The sequence below is a fragment of the Mobula birostris genome, chromosome 7 (assembly GCF_030028105.1).
Source record: "Mobula birostris isolate sMobBir1 chromosome 7, sMobBir1.hap1, whole genome shotgun sequence".
In the NCBI taxonomy this organism is placed as follows: Eukaryota; Metazoa; Chordata; class Chondrichthyes; order Myliobatiformes; family Myliobatidae; genus Mobula; species Mobula birostris.
The window spans coordinates 93,374,241-93,393,179 of NC_092376.1; the positions used below are offsets into that span (position 1 = coordinate 93,374,241).

The 18,939-nt window shown below is 40.5% G+C and overlaps 1 protein-coding gene across 1 annotated transcript in view; it reads left to right on the plus strand.

Moving 5' to 3' along the window:
- LOC140200333 (palmitoyl-protein thioesterase ABHD10, mitochondrial-like) overlaps positions 1–18,939 on the plus strand; it is a 63,054-nt gene that overhangs the window by 16,444 nt on the left and 27,671 nt on the right. The window contains exon 3 of the mRNA XM_072263516.1: positions 2,388–2,499. Within this exon, the coding sequence (XP_072119617.1) occupies positions 2,388–2,499 (112 nt within the window). The remainder of the gene's footprint in view (positions 1–2,387; positions 2,500–18,939) is intronic.

Genomic DNA, 18,939 nt, shown 5'->3' on the forward strand with positions numbered 1-18,939 from the left:
CGCCAATATATAGAAGGCCGCATCGGGAGCACCGGATGCAGTATATCACCCCAGCCGACTTACAGGTGAAGTGTCGCCTCACCTGGAAGGACTGTCTGGGGCCCTGAATGGTATTAAGGGAGGAAGTGTAAGGGGATGTGTAGCACTTGTTCCGCTTACAAGGATAAGTGCCAGGAGGGAGATCGGTGGGAAGGGATGGGGGGGACAAATGGACAAGGGAGTCGCATAGGGAGCGATCCCTGCGGAAAGCAGAGAGAGGTGGGGAGGGAAAGATGTGCTTAGTGGTGGGATCCCGTTGGAAGTGGCGGAAGTTACGGAGAATTATATGTTGGACCTGGAGGCTGGTGGGGTGGTAGGTGAGAACAAGGGGAACCCTATTCCTAGTGGAGTGGCGGGAGGATGGAGTGAGAGCAGATGTGCGTGAAATGGGGGAGATGCGTTTGAGAGCAGAGTTGATGGTGGAGGAAGGGAAGCCCCTTTCTTTAAAAAAGGAGTCCATTCTTTGTCATTTACCATCTATCCCTGCCTCTAACCACCTGTTTCTTTTGCCCCTGTGCCTGGCCATCTTGTTTCTGATCCACGCTCCAATATGATTCTCTCCTTAACTTATTTACTCTTATGTTTTTGTTCTACAATCGGAGATTACAGAAGAACTCCTATTCCACAATGCATTATGCTTCATACCTTGGGAGAGATAAGACCATCTAAAACACCCTATTAATAAGGTGAATAAAGCTGAAATATGCCCTGAACTATGCAGTTCATCTCAATTACTCCATGAGATCTTTCCAAATAGTTCTAGTTCCCGTATTTCATTCTCCATATCAAAAATTTCTCTTAAATTCATTAATGGATTTGCTGCTAACTGTTGTGACACCTAACTTTGTATTACCTCATGGAAATGTGCCATAGCTCAGAAATAGGCCCATCACATCCATATGAACTATCAAATACCCTTCTACACTAATCTCCTTTATCTGTTCCCTTCTATGCCATGGTGATTTGAGTGATTGCCTCAAAATTTCTTAAAATTAGTGAGAGTACGTAACTCCAGTACTCATTCAGACAGTGCATTTCAGATTCCAACCATCATCTTGGTGAAAAGGTTCTTCCCCCAGATTTTCTCTAAACCTCTTACTCCTCACCCTAAGCCTATGCTCTCCCATTTTAAACACCTCACCATGAGGAAAGGTTTCCTGTTGTCTTCCCCATGTACACCCCTCATAGCTCCATATAGCCATGTGGGATATCTTATTTTTTTTCCGGAACTCCAAGGAAACCAATCCCCATTTATCCAGTTTCTCCTCATAACTGAAGTGCTACATCCTAGGCAACATCCTCTGTATGTGCTCAAGTGCAATCATGTTCTTTGTGGTGACTAGAGTGATACATTATTCCATTGTGTACTAACCAGTGTTTTATACAGTTGTACACCTCTGCATGAAACATAGAATTCTGCATATCTTTTGTGTAATGTGGAGCTGCACTTTCCAGTCTGCTAATCTATATAACTTCTGCTCTCGTTTCTATTTTGATGCCAGCATGCTGTGTATTGATGACTGTCCCCTGATTTTACATATTCTAGCTCCTAGAAATTAAAAATGCACTAGCTCTACTGCATTAACCCAATCTAGTCTTCATGTTATTTCCTCAGGTGGTTCTTAATTTTATTCACCTCAATAAGTAACTCTCCGCTCAATGAGTGGGTATCTGATAGATGTTCAGAAAACAATCTTGCCCATTGCTTATTACGGAGTATATATCATTTTCTATTTTATTTGCATCTGTGAGCTATGACCTGTCTTATTCAAAATGTTAAGTTACTTGATCTATAGTTCTCTGCATGTCTGCTTCGTAATGTAATGCAGAAAAACATAATTTACCATAGGTATTGCAATGAGCAGATTACCTAATATACTTCTTTAGATATGTAGATTCATACAAAGGTATTAATGAGTTCCTTAAGCAAAACCTGCTTTTTAAAATCGAAAAAGTATCTATGATTTTAATTAATAAACTAATCTATTCTAAGGGAAGGAGAAAAAGTTAACATTTTAGATTTGGGATCCTTTATCTGAAAATGGATCTCAAACCTCAAACATCAACTGTTTCCCTTTATAATAAATGCTGCCTGGCTTGCTGAGTGTTACCAGCATTTTCTGCTCTCTTCTCCAGGTATCTGGTATCTGCAGTTGCTTGTTTTTTCTCTGTATTCTAAATGTCAGGTGAAGTTTGAACAGTAACTCATGAAGCAAACTATTGACAGAATGGAAATTGTTTTCTTGCCATTGCCATGCATATTTTCAATGTTATTTTCTATAATTTATTATGAAATAAAGTTGGCTTTCTCAGAACTTTCTTATGCGATTTGGTTTTGCTTTTATAAGGTTTGATTATACGGGATGTGGTGCATCTGGTGGAAACTTCAGTGAGTGTACAATAGGACAATGGAAGAAGGATGTTTTGTCTGTAATCGATGAGCTCACCGAAGGCCCACAAGTAAGATTTTATAGCCATGTAAATTATAGGGTTCAGATTTTCATCTTAGTGACTTCAGAGGTACTTATGGTGAAGTATCATATAACTATATAACCATATAGCAATTACAGCACGGAAACAGGCCATCTCGGCCCTTCTAGTCCGTGCCAAACTCTTACTCTCACCTAGTCCCACCGACCTGCACTCAGCCCATAACCCTCCATTCCTTTCCTGTTCATATAACTATCCAATTTAACTGTAAATGACAACATCGAACCTGCCTCAACCACTTCTGCTGGAAGCTTGTTCCACACAGCTACCACTCTCTGAGTAAAGAAGTTCCCCCTCATGTTACCACTAAACTTTTGCCCTTTAACTCTTAACTCATGTCCTCTTGTTTGAATCTCCCCCACTCTCAATGGAAAAAGCCTATCCACGTCAACTGTATCTATCCCCCTCATAATTTTAAATACCTCTATCAAGTCCCCCCTCAACCTTCTACGCTCCAAAGAATAAAGACCCAACTTGTTCAACCTTTCTCTGTAACTTAGGAGATGAAACCCAGGTAATATTCCAGTAAATCTTCTCTGTATTTACCCTAACTGTAAAATGCAAATGAAATCAAAATTGGAAAACAGAAAAAATATAGTTTTGAATTCCACTTGTACTTTTGGAATATAACTTACAAAACTTAAAAAGGAGGCAGGACTATTTTTTGTTAAGAAGGGTGAAAAAATTGAATTAATATATCTCGGCTGTAGATTGGGCTGTCGAATTGTTATTTTTCTTGTAGTTTGACTTTCCTATGCTTTCTTGTATTTCTTATACATGTGATTGTTCAGTGAATTTTCCAGTAATTGGTGTACAGTTGTCCCTGCACTTTTCTGGAAACTTCGTCTCAGTGGCGGTGTCATATTACTTGAATTTGGCTAACTTTTATCAACAGAATTTCTGTTTAGTTCTAGTCTGGTATGGGAAGACAATGACTCTGTCTCTCCCCCTTGTCTCTCTCAGTGCTTCTCCTGCCTACCTTTGCTCTTGTAATATTTAATAAAACAACCGTAAACAACAAGTTTTATTCCTCATTCTTGACTTCTGAAGAACATTGGGATTCAATACGGCCACAAATCCTCATTCTACGCTTTTGCCACTGAAATAGCTAGCCTCTCCCATACAGGAGGTACACATTTCTGTCAAAAGCATATTCCTTTATTGCAAATTTGACAGTTCTTATTTCTTAGTCGCTGTTCTTTCTGCACCTGCTGTTTCAGTCATCCTTTCCCACACACTGTTGTTCATTTCCATCCTTCAGGTTATGAACAATCCTCAGGAAATGAAACTTTGTTCTAACCTGGAGAATGCCGGTAATTATTTTCACTTCAGCTCCTTTACAACTGAATGTCTCTTTCACTTCCAGAAGAAACAATCCCTATATTCATTCATTTGCTACCTTTTTAATTTCTAAATGGAGGATCTTTGTAACTGCCACTCACTGCTTAATAATATAGGAGAAAAAAATTGCTAGAATGATTTGCAAAAGTCATGACAAATTCAGCCATAAATTTAGCTGAAGTTGTTCGTCTTGAAGCATTAAAAGTAGAGGGGAGATTTCACAGAGATACAGAAACGTACGAGTTAATGACTGGTTCTGAAAGGTTCTAATTAGTAGACAGGTAAAGGATCAGAAGCACAGTTTTTTTTGGCAAGGTATGCTTTCTCTGTTTGGATAGGAGTAATGATTTATGTAGAATTTGCAGCAAGGAGGAGTGGCGGAAACTGAATTAATCATTACCTTAAAAAGGGAATTTGGATATGCATGTGTGAGAAAATAATTTGCAGGGTTGTATTGAAAGCATAGGGGAATGGAACTGAAGATATTGTTCTGAAAGGAGCTGATTAGTCAATACAGCCAATGGGTTGAGTTTACCCAGTTGCATTGTTTTCCATTCCTGCCTCAGTGTTTATTCTTTGCAGTTTTGTAGATTTTAAGCCCTTCTTTCCACTAAATTTAAAAAAGAGTGAATTACAGTTGAATGTATTTTCATGCGAAGTACTCTTCAGTTTTTGTACATTCACGCACCTTGTGCATCCTTTCTAGGGACATCGCAATCCGTAATAAAAGTGTCTGTTCTAGCTTGAGCTAAGCTTTTCCTATCTTATCTCTTTAGTAAGGTAAATCATCTGGATAAGAGAAGAATTTTAGCTTTATTGAACTTTATTTACTGCTACTATTTCACGTTTAGCCAAAACAGCAGTTAAATCTCTCTGTACAAGGAATAATCTGAATGTTCTGCTACTTTGGGTAGCGCGTCTGGACACTCTGCCAGTTTAACACCCAAAGTATAAAGCATGGCAGATCATCAGACTTTTACTGCATATCAACAAATTGGCTGAGAGGGCTAAATGCCAGGTTTCCAAGTTTGCCAATGATACAAAACCACACTGGATTGTGAGTTGGGAGGAAAAAGTAAAGAGGCTTATTGGGATTATGGATGTGTTGAATGAATGGACAAGTACACGGAAAGTGCAATATAACATTGAAAAAATATGAAGATATTGTAATTATATGGATGGTTCATGTTCAATCAGTAAGGTCAGAAATCATTTTATTAAATGCAATAATACATACAAAAGATCAATAAGAAAGAAACAACTGTGTTCAGGAAAACTAAATCTATGCTTACATGTCTTAGATCATGCAATCAGATAAAACACCACAGTTCCATAGCATTAGAGTATTCCATCTCTTCTCTTATGCAGATAAGATAATCTTACCTTCAAATCTGTTCACACCACTCATGAACCCAATTCAGAGATAATGGTCCATTGAATCAAACAAGAAGCTGGAGAAAGTAAATATTTCTCAAGAGAAAATAACAACTTCCTAGAGCAACAGTGAATGCATGACAGTCTTCCATTGATACCATTCACGACATTACAAAATGACATCTGACATGCAGTGGAAAATTCCCATGTTTTATGTGCGTTGACAAACAACTCTTGATCATGTGACTGATCATTATAGTTACTAATCTTTCCCAAGGTGTTTACTCAGTACTACACCTGTGAATTTTGCAATGTTATTTGCACGTGTATTCAGAGATTCATAGTGTAAGTAGAATATATTAATAATTTCACTATTATAAGCCATATTATTAAAGCTATTAAACACTATTATTCAAAAGTTCTTGCTGTATTCCACACAACAGTGAGTATAAAGTAATGAATTCTCCCAATTAATTTTTGCATATTCTGGTCCCATGCCATCAAAATTAGCCATGTCCAGATTATGGACTTTAACATGTGGACCAGTTTTATCTCTTTCCATAGCTATTTTAAAACTGATGGGATTATGGTCGCTGGTCCCAAAGTAATTCTTGACTGACACCAACCAGTTGCTTATCCTTATTTCCTACAAGAAAGACTATTGGTCCCTCTCTATTTCAGCCGTCTACATATTGCTTGAGAAAACTTTCCTGGACAAACTTCACAAATTCTGCCCCATCCAAATCCTTAGGACTTTGGTAGTCCTAGTCAATGTTAGGTCAGTGAAGATAACATCTTCTATTACACCAATTATTCCTACTTCTATAAGAACATAAGAAAAAGGAGCAGGAGTAGACCATCTCACCCAATGGTCCCCAACCACCGGACCGCGGACCAGTACCGGGCCGCAAAGCATGTGCTACCAGGCCGTGAATCAGCTGCACCTTTCCTCATTCCCTGTCACGCACTGTTGAACTTGAACATAGGGTTGCCAACTGTCCTGTATTTGACAGGACATCCCGTTTATTGGGCTAAATTGATTTGTCTCATACGCCCTTGTCCCGTATTCCCCCCGCTGAGGTAGAGTGTTCCTATAAAACCTTTGGTGCCGAAATGGTGTGAAACGAAGAAGCAATTACCATTATTTTATATGGGAAAAATTTTTGAGCGTTCCCAGACCCAAAAAATAACCTAACAAATCATACCAAATAACACATAAAACTGAAAATAAATAACATTGAAATATGGTAAAAGCAGGAATGATATGATAAATACACAGCCTATATAAAGTAGAAATAATGTAGGTACAGTATAATCGGGAAGATGAAGGCAAAACCGATTTGTGGGAAAAAGAATCGTCACGTACGCGCATGCGCACATCACATGCACGTCACGCATGCGCACACAGGTGCCCGCGCAAGGCTTCATTGTCATGGTAGTCTTTCCTGGGGTAAAGTGTCCTGGGATTTGACTGCTACTTTCGTCCCTTATTTGGGAGTGAGAAAGTTGGCAACCCTAACTATAAAAGACATGTTGGGGTAAGTTTAATCCTACTTGAACCCCCCCTCCCCCGGTTTGGCCGGTCTGCAAGAATATTGTCAATATTAAACCGGTCCGCGGTGCAAAATAGTTTGGGGACTCCGATCTAGCCTATTGAGCCTGCTCCACCATTCAATAAGATCATGGCTGATCTGACCTTGCACTCACCTCCACCGATCTGCCTTCTCTCCTTAATCCTTAATTCCCCTACTATGCAAACATCTATCCAACCTTGTCTTAAATATATCTATTGAGGTGGCCTCCACTGCTTCATTGGGCGGAGAATTCCATAGATTCACCCATCAGTTCTCCTCATCTCTGTCCTAAATTTACTCCCCCAAATCTTGGGGCTATGTCTTAGTCACCACTATCAGTGTAAACAGCTTCTCTGCCTCTAACTTATCTATCCCTTTCATAATTTTATATGTTTCCATAAGATCTCTCATCCTTCTGAATTCCAGTGAGTATAGTCCCAGGTAATCTCTCCTCATAGTCTAATACTCTCATCTCCTCCACACTGCCTCCAAAGCCAGTATATCCATCCTCAAGTAAGGAAACCAGAACTGCACACGGTCCTCCAGATGCGGCCTCACCAGTACCTTATACAGTTGCAGCATATCCTCCCTGCTCTTAAATTCAACACTTTAGCAATGAAGCCCAGCATTCCATTTGCCTTGATAGCCTGCTGTGCTTGCAAACCAACCTTTTGCAATTCATGCACAAGCACTCCCAAGTCCTTTTACCATTTAAATAATAATGTGATCTTCCATTTTTTTTTCCTTCCAAAGTGGATGACCTCGCATTTACCAACATGGTACTCCATCTGCCAGACCCTTGCCCACTCATTTAACCTATCAAATCTCTCTGCAGACTCTCCATATCCTCTACACAATTTGTTTTTCCACTCAATTTAGTGTCATCAACAAACTTGGATACACTGCACTCTGCCCTCTTTCAGATCGTTAATGTATATCTTGAACAGTTGCAGGCCCAGCACCAACCCCTGTAGCACACTGCTCACCACTGATTGCCAACCAGAGAAACACCTCTGTATCCCAACTCTCTGCTTTCTATTGGCTAACCAATTATCTATGCTAATACATCATCCCCAACTTTATGCCTCTTCCCTACATATTTGCTCCCCTAGGTCCCACTGACTATCTGAGGGACCTTTAGTACAATGCATTCAAAGTGATCATCCCTTTCATTTCTAAGTTGTGCCCTTCTAACCTCAATGGACAAACCCAGGAATATCCCCTTGGTACCATGTCATTGGTAGAAAAATTAGAGGAGTGAAGCTCTCTGGTTTTGTCGGCTGTGTAAGTCTAGGGAAGACAATCCCCAGCCCTGCCAAACGTGGGAGATTGAGGCGTGAGCCCACCCCAAAAACCCCTGTTACAAATCAGTGCCATGAAATAACAGACAGTACACTGCATACAATTAAAAGATTTAGCTTTATAATTCTTAATTTGACTAAAAGGTTAGTAAAGAAAGAACAAAAAAAGAAAAGGGCCCATTTTAATGAAACGGTCTAATGTACACAAGTTGGAGCTCACGGTTTCCTCTTTGCCGATCTCCTTCGATCTTACCCCAGGCTCCGTCGAATCACAGCCTTGCTCCAGGTCGACTCCTACGACCTCTTCTCTCCAGCGTCTCCTTCATCTCTCTTCATCTGCTTAACAAAAGCCCCAAGCCCAACCTTAGTGTCCCTCACCAGAGAAACCTCCCCTTAATCCGACCATCCTAATTGGATGGCACACAATTCTCCTATCTCTTATCTTCAACAGTAACCCAAACAAGCAGCTTGCAGAGAACAGCACAAGATCAAATACAGAACAGCATAACAGTAAAGAAATATGAACCACGGCATTACAGGAGTAACTACCTACTAAAGGATAGAACTGATAAATATTTGGAAAAGCAAAGGCTGATTAGAGACAATTAGCATTGCTTTGTGCAGAGTAACTCTGCCCTTGCTATTTTGAGATTTTTGAGAAGAAAATTAGTAAGAAAATGGTTAGTGTGGTAGATGTTGGCTATATAGACTTCAGTAAGGCATTTGACAAGGTATTGCGTGGTGGGCATATCCAGAAGGTTAAGATACAGTATGAGTACTGAGACTCCTGTACCTCCTTCCTGATAACGGCGGGGAGAAGAGAGCAGGGCCTGGACAGTGCAAGTCCTTGATGATGGTTGCTGATTTCTGGTGACAGCCCTCCTTGTAGATGTGCTTAATGACAGGGAGGGCTTTCACTGTGATGGACTGGACTATATCCATTACTTTTTGTAGGGTTTTCCATTCAAAGGTGTTGTGTGTTTAATACTTATGTAATATTGGAGTAATATTGCAAATATATTGTTTGTTTAAGCATTCTTTGTTGTTTCGATAATGCATACATCATCACACCACTGTGTCATATGTGCATACCTCACTTAAAGTGAAAAACAAAACTAAGGCACACATTCTCCCTTGTTTTTCTTTCAATTAGTTTTGTGTTTTGGAGTTGCAGTCTCTCACTGCTACAATCAGAAGTTCCCACCTGCTTCAAAAGGGCAACAATTATACCAGTGCCCAAGAATAGCAGTGTGATATGCCTCAATGACTATCATCCAGTAGTACTCACACCTCTGGTGACGAAATGCTTTGAGAGATTGGGCATGGGTAGGATCAACACCTGTCTCAGGAAGGATCTGGACCTAATACAATATGCCTATTGTCACATTAGGTCTATAACAGGCGTGATCTCAATGGTTCTCCACACAGCCTTGGCCTGGATAGTGCATATACCTATGTCAGGATGCTGTTCGTTGACTATAGCTCAGCATTAAACACCATTATTCTTTCAGTACTCCTTCTGCAACTGGATCCTCGACTTCCTGATCAGAAGACTACAATCTGTGTGGATTGTAAATAACATCTCGTCGCTCTGACAATCAACACTGGTGCTCCACAGGGATGTGTGCTTAGCTCACTGCTCTACACCCTTGACTGTGTGGCTAGGCACAGCTCAAATATCATTTATAAATTTGCTGATGATACATCCGTTGTTGGCAGAATTTCAGATGGTGACAAAAAGGTGTTGAGGAGCGAGATATACCAGTTAGTTGAGTGGTGTCACAGTAACAATCTGCACTCAACGTCAGCAAGACCAAAGAGCTGATCGTGGACTTCCAAAAGGGTAAGATGAGGGAACACAAACCAGTCCTCATAGAGGGATCAGAAGTGGAGAGAGTGAGCAATTTCAAGTTCCTGGGTGTCAATATCTCTGAGAACCTAACCCAGACACAACATATTGATGCATGTATAAAGAAGGCAAGATAGCGGCTATATTTCATTAGGAGGAGATTTGGTTTGTCAACTAAAACACTTGAAAACTTCTACAAATGTACCATGGAGGGCATTCTGACTGGCTGCATTACCATCTGGTATGGGGGGTGGGGGCTACTGCACAAGATCGCAGAAACTTGTAAAATTAGTCAGCACCATCACGGATACGAGCCTCCATAGTATTCAAGACATCTTCAAGGAGCGGTGCTTTAGGAAGGTGTTGTCCATCATTAAGGGTCCCCACAACCCAGGACATACTCTCTTCACACTGGTACAGTTAGGAAGGAGGTACAGAAGCCTGAAGGCACAAACTCAGTGATGCAGGAACAGCTTCCTCCCGTCTACCATCTGATTTCTAAGTAGACATTGAACCCATGAACTCTTCCTTATAATTTTTTTATTTCTGTTTTATTGATCTGTTTATTTTAACTTAACTATTTAATAGACATATACTTAATGTAACTCAGTTTTTTTCTTTATATTTATCATTGTATTGCTGCCATAAAGTTAACAAATTGCTCAACATATGCTGATTATATTGAATCTGATTCTGACAAAACATAACAGTGATAACAAATGAATTTTAAAATGAACCTGAGTTTTTAAAAAAGTGCAGCAAAACGTTCAAGTTAAATGCAAAAGGAGAAGACATTCGAGTTTTTTAAAAAAAGGCAGGAAATGGATGAAATTCACAGGTTCATAATACCACTGGGTCATAAATTTTTAAAATAGCAGAAATGGCTTGTTATATCGGAATGATAGACACAGGAAGGAAAAGAGGGGAGATCCTAAAGAGAAAATTTAAAGAGCTAGGTAGAAAGGTGAAAAACAGGGTCTTCAGGGTAACAGTCTCTGGATTGCTGCCTGTGCCACACACTAGTGAGGGCAAAAATAGGATGCTTTGGCAGGTGAATGTATGGCTATAGAACTGGTGCAGGGGGCAGAGTTTCAGATATATAGATCATTGGGATCTCTTCCGGTGAAGATAGGGCCTATACAAAAGGACAGGCTACACCTGAACCTGAAGCAGACCAATATCTTTGCAGGCAGGTTTGCCAGAGCTGTTAGGGAGCATTTAAACTATATTTGGCAGGGGGATGGGAACTGGAGTGATAGGGCTGACGGTAGGGATGTTGCTTTCCAAGCAGAGGTAGTCTATAGTAAGACTGTCAGGAAGGCCAGGCAGATGACAGGGCAACATTGCAGTTAGTGGTATGAGTTACAGTGTAAAAAGAGAACAAAGTTGAAAAGGGTGACAAATACAGGACTGAAACATATTTGAATGCACATTATATATGAAATATGGTAGATGATTTTGTAGTGCAGTTAGAGATTGGCAGGCATGACATTGTGGGTATCGCAGAATCATGGCTGAAAGAGGATTGTAGTTGGGAGCTTAATATCTAAGGATACAAAATTTATCAAAAGGACAGGCAAGTAGGGAGAGAGGGAGGAGTGGCTCTGCAGGTAAAAAATTAAATCAATCTTTAGAAAGAGATGACGTAGGATCAGAAGATGTAGGATCCTTGTGGGTAGAGTTAAGAAACTGCAGGGTATGAAGACCCTGATGAGAGTTATTTACAGGCCAAGATGTAGTCTATAAATTACATGGGAGGCCTGGAGAAAAAGCATATCAAAAAGGCAGTGTTACGTTAGTCATGGTAGATTTCAATATACAGACAAATTGGGAAAATCAAGTTGATGCTGCACACCAAGAGAGAGAATTTGTGCAATGCCTCTGAGATGGCTTTTTGGAGCAGCTTGTGTTTGGGCATACTAAGGGGAACAGCAAATCTAGATTGGATGTTGTACAATGAACCAGATATGATTAGAGAGCTTAAGGTAAAGGATCTCTGAGGAGACAGTGATCATAATATGATAGAATTCACCCAGCAATTTGAGACAGAAAAGCTAAAATCAGATGTATCATATAACAACATATAACCATATAACAATTACAGTACAGAAACAGGCCATCTCGGCCCTTCTAGTCCGTGCCAAACTCTTACTCTGACCTAGTCCCACCGACCTGCACTCAGCCCATAACCCACCATTCCTTTCCTGTCCATATATCTATCCAATTTAACTTTAAATGACAACATCGAACCTGCCTCAACCACTTCTGCTGGAAGCTTGTTCCACACAGCTACCACCCTCTGAGTAAAGAAGTTCCCCCTCATGTTACCCCTAAACTTTTGCCCTTTAACTCTCAACTCATGTCCTCTTGATTAAATCTTCCCCACTCTCAATGGAAAAAGCCTATCCACATCAACTCTGTCAATCCCCTTCATAATTTTAAACACCTCTATCAAGTCCCCCCTCAACCTTCTACACTCCAAAGAATAAAGACCTAATTTGTTCAACCTTTCTCTGTAACTTAGGAGATGAAACCCAGGCAGCATTTTAGTAAACCTCTGTACTGTCTCAATTTTATTGACATCTTTCCTATAATTCGGTGACCTGAATTACACTGGAGTAAGGGAATTACAGAGGCATGAGAGAGGAGTTGGCCAGAGTTAATTGGAAGGGAACACTAGCAGGGATAACAGCAGTGAGGCAGAAGAAAGGGAATTATAGACCAGTCAGCCTGACCTCATTGGTTGGGAAGATGTTAGAGGTGATTGTTAAAGATATGGTTTTGGGGTACTTGGAGGTACATGACAAAATAAGCTAAAGTCAACATGGTTTCCTCAAGGGAAAATATTACCTGACATATCTATAGAAATTCTTGGAAGAAATAACAAACAGAATAAACAAAGGAGAATTGGTGGATATTGTGTAGTTGGATTTTCAGAAGGCCTTTAACAAGGTACCACACATGAGGCTGCTAAGCAAGAGAAGAGCCCATGTTATTACAGAAAAGATACTAACATGGACAGAGCATTAGCTGATTGGCAGGAAGCAAAGAGCAGGAATAAAGAGAGCTTTTTCGGATTGGCTGCCAATGATGAGTGGTATTCCACAGGGGTCGTTTTGGGACCGATTCTTTTTATGTTGTATGTCAACGATATGGAAGATGAAATTGATGATTCTGTGCCAAGTTTGCAGATAATACAAAGATAGGTGGAGAGACAGGTAGTGTTGAGGAAGCAGAGAGGCTGCACGGTGATTTAGATATTTTAAGAGACTGGGCAAAGAGGTGGCAGATGGATTACTGTGCCAGGAAGTGTATGGTCATGCACTTTGATAGAAGAAATAAAAGCATAGAGTATTTTCTAAATGGAGAGTAAGTTCAGCAATCTGAGGTGCAAACGGACTTGGGAGTCCTTGTGTAGGACTCCATAAGGTTAATTTGCATGTTGAATCAGTTGTGAGGAAGATAAATGCAATGTTAGCATTCATTTTGAGAGGACTAGAATATAAAAGCAGGGATGTAATGTTGAGGCTTTATAAGGCACTGCTGAGGCCTCACCTGAAGTATTATGAGCAGCTTTGGGCCTTATTTAAGAAAGGATGTACTGACATTGGAAAGGGTTCAGAGGAGGTTCATGATCATGATTCTGGGAATGAAAGGGTTAGGATATGAGCAATGATTGAAGGTCCTGAGGCTGTACTTGGTGAAACTTAAAAGAATGAGGGTGGATCTCATTAAAACCTATCGAATGTTGAAAGGCCTAGACAGTGTGGACGTCAAGAAGGTGTTTCCTTTGGTGGGGGAATCTAGGACCAGAGGGCAGAACCTCAAAATAGAGCGACATCTATTTAGAACAGAGATGAGTGGTGAATCTGTTGCATTTGTTGGCACAATCAGCCGTGGAGGTCAGGTCACTGGGTGCATTTAAGATGGAGGTTGATAGGTTCTTGATTAGTCAGGGCTTGAAGTGATACGGGGAGAAGGCAGAGGAATGGGGTTGAAAGGGAAGTGGATCAGCCATGATGAAACAGCAGAGCAGATTCATTGGGCGTAATGGCCTAATTCTTCTCCAATGTCTTATGCTGTAAAAACAAAAGTAAGGGGAATCTATTTCCACCTATGTGGCTGAAGTGAAGACACTGTGTGAGCATCGTCAGTTCAGTGATGGGCTTAATGATGCTCTGAGAGATTATTTAGTTTGTGGAATCTTACAAGAAAATATTTAAAATCAGCTACTAATTGAAGCTCCGTACATTTAAAAGAACAGTTGAAATAGATAATCAATGGAAACAGAAGACAGAGACACAACTGAGTTGCAGTCTGAAATGAAAGGGAGTGTCAACAAAATTGCAATGTCTAAACAGAAACCTGCCTGGCCAAACAAATTGTGTTACCGTTGTGGCAGAGGTTCATATACACCAGAACAATATGGTTTAAAGGTGAAACTTGCAGAAAATGCAGCATGTAAGTCTCATACAAAGAGCAGGCCAGGCAGACAAAAATAAATGGACTGCACAAGGAAGAGATAATGAAAAAAAAACCTCAAAGTTGTAGTTTCAAAAAGAGCACTAATCTTTGTGAAAACTTTGATAATAATGAGAATGGTATAGGACTGAGTAGCCTTGAGATTTACAATGTGAAAACTAACAAGAGACCAGCAATATAGCTTACACCAGAAATGTATGGCAAATTAATTAAAATGGTATTGGACTAGGGCTCAGCTGTTTCAATCATTCCACAAAATGAATTTGAACAGCATTTTGAAAATACTGAACTGAAGCCTGCAAATATCCAACTATAGACTAATACTATAGAAAAAAATCATTCCTATAGGAATGATATTCATAATAGTGAAATTTAACAACCAACAAGCCACATGCATACTAACAGGAGGGCCAGCATTGTGGGGGTGTGAGTGGCTGAGACAACTCCAACTTGATTGGAGATCCATCCACCATTTGCATGCCACATCCCAGCAACAGAGTGCCAGGAATTTACGGCACAGAAACAGGCCCTTCTGCCCATCTAGTCCATGCTGAAAGCATTTAAACTGTCTACTCTCATCAACCTGCACTGGGACCATAGCTCACCATATCCCTACTATCCACGTACCTATCCAAACTTCAATTAAATGTTGAAATCGAGCTCGCGTGCACCACTTGTGCTGGCAGCTCATTCCACACTCTCACAACCCTCTGAGTGAAGAAGTTTCCCCACGTGTCTCCCTTAAACTTTTCACTTTCACCCTTAATATATGGCCTCTGGTTGAGTCCCACCCAACCTTAGTGGAAAAAGCCTGCTTGCACTTACCCTATCTACACACCTTATAATTTTCTATAACTGTATCAAATCCTCTCTCAATCTTCCAAGTTCTAAGGAATAAAGTCCTAACCTTTCCAATCTTTCCTTATAACTCAGACCTGGCAACATCCTTGTAAATTTTTCCTGCACAATTTGAATCTTATTTACATCTTTCCTGTAGGTAGATGACCAAAACTACACACAATACTCCAAATTAAGGCTCATCAAAGTCTTCAACATAACATTCCATCTCCTCTACTCAGTATATTGATTTATGAAGGCTAATGTGCCAAAAACTTTCTTTACAAACATGATGCTACTTCCAAACGCATTACAGACCTGTATTCCCAGATCCCTTTGTTCTACCAAACTTCTCAGAGCCTACCGCTCACTGTGTAAGACCTACCCTGGTTGGTCCTACGGAGGTGCAACACCTCGCCCTGTCTGCATTAACTTCCATCTGCCATTTTTCAGCCCATTTTTTCAGCTGATGCAGATTTCTCCGAAATCTTCCACTGCACCCCCAATCTTGATGTTATGCACAAATTTGCTTATCCAGTTAACCACATTATCATCCAGATCACTGATATACATTTGTAGAAGACAAACAATGAAGGACCCGGCACTGATCTCTGCAGCACATCCCTACTCACGGGCCTCCAGTCAGAGAGGCAACCATCTACTACCACACTCTGGCTTCTTCCACAAAGCCAATGTCTAATCTGATTTACTACCTCATCTTAAATGCCAAGTGACTGAACCTTTTTGACCAACCTCCCATGCGGGATGTTGTCAAGTGTCTTGTTAAAGTCTATATTTTATATATATGAGCAGGAAGCGCAGAATCAAATATCGCTGTGATGATTGTATGTTCTAGTGTCAATTGTTTGGCGACAATAAAGTATAAAGTATTGACACCATCTACTGCATTGCTTTCATCCATTTTCCTGGTAAATTGCTCAAAAAATTCAGTAAGATTGACAAGACATGACCTACCAAGCACAAAGCTATGCTTACTGAATCAGTCCATGACTAAGCAAATACTTATATATCTGGTCCCTTAGAATACCTTCCAATAACTTTCTCCCTACTGATGTCAGACACACTGGCTTATAATTTCCTGGTTTATGTTTATATCCTTTCTTAAACAGTGGAACAACATTGGCTATCCTCCAATCCTCTGGTCTGAGGGAATACCTTGTCAAGTCCTGAAGATTTATTCACTCTGATTTGCCACAGGATAGCAAACACCTCCTCCTCTGTAATCTGTATAGCATCTATGAAGTTAATGCCGCTGTGCCTCACTTCTATAGACTCTGTGCCCATCTTCTGAGTAAATACAGATGCAAAAAAAATGACTTAATATCTACCCCATCTGTTTTGGTTCCACACATAGATTACAATTCTGATCTTCCAGGAGCTCTCCTGATTTTTTTCTTAAGTATTCTCTTGCATTTCTTATACTCCAAAAGCACCTCATTGGTTCTTAACTGCCAATACTTGCTATGTGCCTCCTTTTTTCACTTAACCAGGGTCTCAATATCTCTTGAAAACCAAGGTTCCCTACACTTTTTAACTCTACCCTTTATTCTGACAGGCACATATAAGCTTTGTACTCTCAAAATTTTGCTTTTGAAGGCCTCCTACTTACCAAGTACACCTTTGCCAGAAAACAATCTCTCCCAGTCACACTTACCAGATCATTTCTGATACCATTAAAATTGGCCTTTCTCCAGATCAGTATATCAACCCGCAGATCACAAACTTCTGTCACCTGCCCTATCTTATTCCCTAATCGCAGACCCATTATCTCACGCTCTCTCATTGGGATTTCTCTGTACTGATGAAGGAAACTTTCCTGAACACATTTGACATACTCTATTACATCTAGTCGTTTGAAAGTATGGGAGACCTAGTCAATGTGTGGAAAGTTAAAATCACCTATTACGACAAACTTACTCTTCTTACAACAGTCTGTGATCTCTCTACAAATTTGTTCCTCTAAATCCCTGGGACTTCAGGGGATTAATGTGGTCATACCTTTCTTATTCTTATTTCTCAGTTCCACCCATAATGCTTCACTCGACGAGTTGTCCAGGCTGTCCTTTCGGAGTACTGCCGTGACACTTTCCCTGACTAGTAACATCACCCCTCCGCTTTTTCCACTCTGTCATGTCTAAAACAACAGAACCCTGGAATATTGAGCTGCCACTTCTGCCCCTGCTGCAGCAAGTCTCACTAATGGCTACAATATCATAATTCCAGGTGTTGATCCATGCCCTGAGCATGATCCATGCCTCTTGTATTAACATATGCGCGGTTCAGGACACTAGTATCACTATGCTCAACCTTTTGATTCCTGATTTTGTCTGAGTTCTGACTAACATCTTCCTAACCGTCACCCAGTTTCCTGTGTCCTGCACCTTGGGTGTAATTACCTCTATATATGTCCTATCACACCCTCAGACATGTTCCCTTTAAACATTCCACCTTTCACCCTTAACCCCTGACCTCTTGTAGTCTCACCCAACCTCAGTGGAACAAACCTGCTTGCATTTATACCCCTCACAATTTTGTATACCTCGATCGAATCTCCCCTCAATCGTCAACATTAGACCATAAGATATAGGAGCAGAAGTAGGCCATTCGGCACATCAACTCTGCTCCGCCATTCAATCATGGGTTGATCCAATTCTTCCAGTCAACTCCACTCCCCTGCCTTTCCCCATACCCTTTGATGCCCTGGCTAATCAAAAACCTATCAATCTCTGCCTTAAATACAGCCAATGACTTGGCCTCCACAGCCATTCATGGCAACAAATTCCACAGATTTACCACCCTTTGACTAAAATAATTTCTCCGCTTCTCTCTTCTAAATGGACATCCTTCAATCCTGAAGTCGTGCCCTCTTGTCCTAGAATCCCCTACCATGAGAAATAACTTTGCCATATCTAATTTGTTCAGGCATTTTAACATTTGGAATGTTTCTGAGATCCCCCCTCATCCTCCTGAATTCCAGGGAATACAGCACAAGAGCTGCCAGACGTTTTTCATACAGTAACCCTTTCATTCCTGGAATCATTCTTGTGTATCTTCGCTGAACCCTCTCCAATGTCAGTATATCCTTTCTAAAATAAGGAGCCCAAAACTGCACACAATACTCCAAATGTGGTCTCACGAGTGCCTTATAGAGCCTCAACATCACATTCCTGCTCTTATATTCTTTACCTCTAGAAATGAATGCCAACATTGCATTCACCTTCTTCTCCAACTACTCAACCTTAAGGTTAACCTTCAGGGTATCTTGTTACAAGGACTCCCAAATCCCTATGCATCTCTGCATTTTGAATTCTCTCCCCATCTAAATAATAGTCTGCCCATTTATTTCTTCCATCAAAATGCATGACTCTATGAGGTCTCCCCTCATTCTTCTAAACTCCAAGGAATACAGTCCAAGAGCGGACAAACGTTCCTCATATGTTAACCCTCTCATTCCTGGAATCATTCTAGCGAATCTTCTCTGTACCCTCTCCAATGTCAGCACATCCTTTCTTAAATAAGGAGACCAAAACTGCCCACAGTATTCCAAGTGAAGCCTCACTAACGCCCTATAGAGCGTCAACATCACATCCCTGCTCCTATACTCTATTCCTCTAGAAATGAATGCCAACAT